A 3,456-nucleotide genomic window follows, 5' to 3' on the forward strand; every position below is an offset into this window, starting at 1 on the left:
AAATCCTGACAAGAAGAGTATCAAATCACTCACACTGTCTTTATGGGCTACATCCCTCACTAACCTATATTTTGACACCCACTCTATGGATAAAAGGCATTGTGGCATACATGGGAGGTCCAGAGCTCAGGTATCATCTATCTCAGTGATGGCGAACCTATGACACGTGTGTCAAAGGTGACACATGAACTCATTTTTTTGGTTGATTTTTCTTTGTTAAATGGCATTTAAATATATAAAATAAATATCAAAAATATAAGTCTTTGTTTTACTATGGTTGCAAATATCAAAAAATTTCTATATGTGACACAGCACCAGAGTTAAGTTAGGGTTTTTCAAAATGCTAACACGCTGAGCTCAAAAGGTTCGCCATCACTGGTCTATCTGCTGAATTGCCTTCATTGTTGTGGGAAGAAAAATATCAGCTGGAAAATAAGAAGATAGTGGCTTTCATGGGATGAAGGCCTGGTATTTTCTCGGATGTGAAGAGTGCAAAGAGCAGATGGGTGTGGAGGGTGGGGAATATGACAGAGTTATAATCTTAAGAGTGAATCTGATCATAGGCTGTACTGTTCCCATTATGACAGGATGTGAACTTTGAGGACGTGGCCATTGCTTTCTCTGAAGAGGAGTGGGTAATCCTGGATGAGGCTCAGAGACTTCTGTACTGCGATGTGATGCTGGAAGTGTTTGCAGTGGTATCATCTGTAGGTAAGACCTTCACATTCTCCCAGTGTCCCAAGGTGATGACCTCTCTTCCTTTATTCCTCAGGCATAGCTTTCTCTCTCCCACAGCCAGAACATTGTCTCTGCTAATTTCCCCCACTGTCCTGTCAAATGTGCTGTGGCTGCCAGGGATGAACTGGATGGAGAGCCCTGAGCAAAGGACTCCATGAACATCCCTAACACCTATTACCTCAAAAAGTACAGGAAGTGTCAGGGAGTCAGGAGTCTCACAGTGAGTTTAATAGGTCCCAGGTTGCATTTTCTCGTCATTGAAAGCTGACAGTGTCCACATGCATGGCTTCTACTTTTGCCCTCTTTCTAGGTAAGGGTTCTTTGTGCCACATTATGGTCTTTACCTGCATGAACCATAGGCAGTTCTGGTAAGGCCCTCATTCAAGTGTTTGTAATATTCTCATCCCTGAATCCTATAGCAAGCTGTGTTGCTCTGGCCCAGTGCGGACTGCTCACTTCTTCATCAACTGTTCTTTGTACTGGTGCCTCTGCAGTATTCTGCAACATTGACTTGCACGTGATATTAGGTGCATATATGTGCGAATAATTCCTTCAAAACCAGCTACTCTTTCATTGAATTTTACTTGAAGTAAGACCTAAACAACTTCTTGCACAGCTCGCCCCCATCCCCGGCAAACAATCCGTGCAGAATGCTGTTAGTTGAAGGATGAGCTGGAGATCCATATTCTACTCCATGTGGCGCTTGCCATGTTTGTGTCATATTTCTGGTGAGGCCTCCCTGTGTTGTGATCTTCATTAGCCAAGAAAGTCACAAGAGCCTCTTATTAATCCTTCCTGCACATCTCTTATTTTCAGACAATTGCATGGAACCAACGTGTGATGTGTAACACACTTTTGCAATGGGACTTCTCCCTGCCATCACATTCAAAATTCATTTCCTCACCATTTCTCACTTTTCAGGTTGTTGGCATAAAATGGAAGATGAGGAGGCCTGTTCTGATCAGCGTGTATGTATACAAGGCGAGTCACAGGTCAGGGCTTCTAAGACAGCTCCAGCCACCCATAAGAACCATCTCTGTAAGCGGTGTTTCTCTGTGTTACAACATATTTTGCACCTGACTGGGTCTCATGCAGCAGACTTTGAGCAGAGAGCCTTCTGTAGTGACGCATATGTTGGAGACTTCTGTTTCGGTGCAAACCCTCACCAGCAACCAAAGAATGAATGTGGAGAGGGGCCCTGGAAACAAGCTATGGACAGGGCCTCCTTTGTGAACAGGTGCAGCTTCTCCTTATCTTCAAAGCCTTCAACCAACAGGAAGGTTGGGGAAGACTTGCAGTCCAACTCAGAGCTTCCCCAGCACCAGACCACTCTCAACACTGAGGAGCTACACTGTGGCAGTGAGATTTCACAGGAATTTCTCAGTGGAAAACGTCATCACCAGTCAGGTGAATGTGAAAACGCTGCCAGCCACAACCTGAAAGTTGTTCAATATCAGGGTGTGTGTGCTGGAGAACTGATTTATGAGTGTAACAAATATAGGAAAGTGTTTAGACAAAACTTTAATGTCATTCGACATAAGGGAGTTCACACTGGAGAAAAGCAGTATGAATGTAGTGAATGTGGGAAGTTCTTCAGAAAAAGACCTGCACTCACTGAACACCTTAGAGTTCACACTGGAGAGAAACCATATGAGTGCAGACATTGTGGGAAATCCTTCAGTTACAAGTCTAACCTCAAACAACACAACAAAGTCCACACAGGAGAAAAGCCATATAAGTGCAGAGAATGTGGGATGTCCTTTCGTACAAGGGCTCAGCTCACTAGACACCTCAGAGTTCACACTGGAGAGAAGCCGTATGAGTGTAGAGAATGTGGGGTGTCCTTTCGTACAAGGGCTCAGCTCACTATACACCTCAGAGTTCACACTGGAGAGAAGCCTTATGATTGTAGAGAATGTGGGATGTCCTTTCGTCAAAGGGCTCACCTCACTGAACACCTCAGAGTTCACACTGGGGAGAAGTCATATGAGTGTAGAGATTGTGGGATGTCCTTTCGTACAAAGGCTCAGCTCATTAGACACCACAGAGTTCACACTGGAGAGAAGCCACATGAGTGTAGAGAATGTGGGATGTTCTTTCGTACAAGGGCTCAGCTCACTATACACCTCAGAGTTCACACTGGAGAGAAGCCATATGAGTGTAGAGAATGTGGGGTGTCCTTTCGTCAAAGGGCTCACCTCACTGACCACCTCAGAGTTCACGCTGAAGAGAAGCCATATGAGTGTAGAGAATGTGGAATGTCCTTTCGTCTAAGGGCTCACCTCACTGACCACCTCAGAGTTCACACTGGAGAGAAGCCACATGAGTGTACTGAATGTGGGAAGTCTTTTAGCCAAAAATCTAACCTTAATAAACATCTAAGAGTTCACACTGGAGAAAAGTGTTAAATGTGTAGGGAATGTTTCCTTTTATTCACTTAGAATAACAACACTGAAGGAGACTCGTTGCGACCTATTTTCCTGAATTTAAACTTCTTTTAATGGAACATGCACTCTTCTAGATTCCTCATGTTTCCAGTACAGGTGAAGCTTAAAGGAGGTGCATTGCACTTTTCTAACATGCCCAGGTCTTCTACCCGATTGATTTGTGGCTGAAGAGATTTTCCCTCTACCACCTGGGTCACCTGAAGAGTGTGTATCAGTCCCAACCCCTGCGTGCTCAGGGGAAATATATTCTGTGTGTCACTTGTGCTTGAGA

The 3,456-nt window shown here is 44.4% G+C and overlaps 1 protein-coding gene across 1 annotated transcript; it reads left to right on the plus strand.

Moving 5' to 3' along the window:
• Nucleotides 1-587: 587 nt before the first annotated feature.
• LOC106696037 (zinc finger protein interacting with ribonucleoprotein K-like) lies at nucleotides 588-2,476 on the plus strand (the record flags this gene model as incomplete). The annotated part of the gene is made up of 2 exons (XM_014451086.2): nucleotides 588-711; nucleotides 1,660-2,476. Coding segments are annotated over 2 exons (941 nt in total), but the record flags the coding sequence as incomplete, so codon positions are not given.
• Nucleotides 2,477-3,456: the final 980 nt, after the last annotated feature.

The sequence above is a fragment of the Myotis lucifugus genome, unplaced genomic scaffold (assembly GCF_000147115.1).
Source record: "Myotis lucifugus unplaced genomic scaffold, Myoluc2.0 scaffold_7551, whole genome shotgun sequence".
NCBI classification, from domain to species: domain Eukaryota; kingdom Metazoa; phylum Chordata; class Mammalia; order Chiroptera; family Vespertilionidae; genus Myotis; species Myotis lucifugus.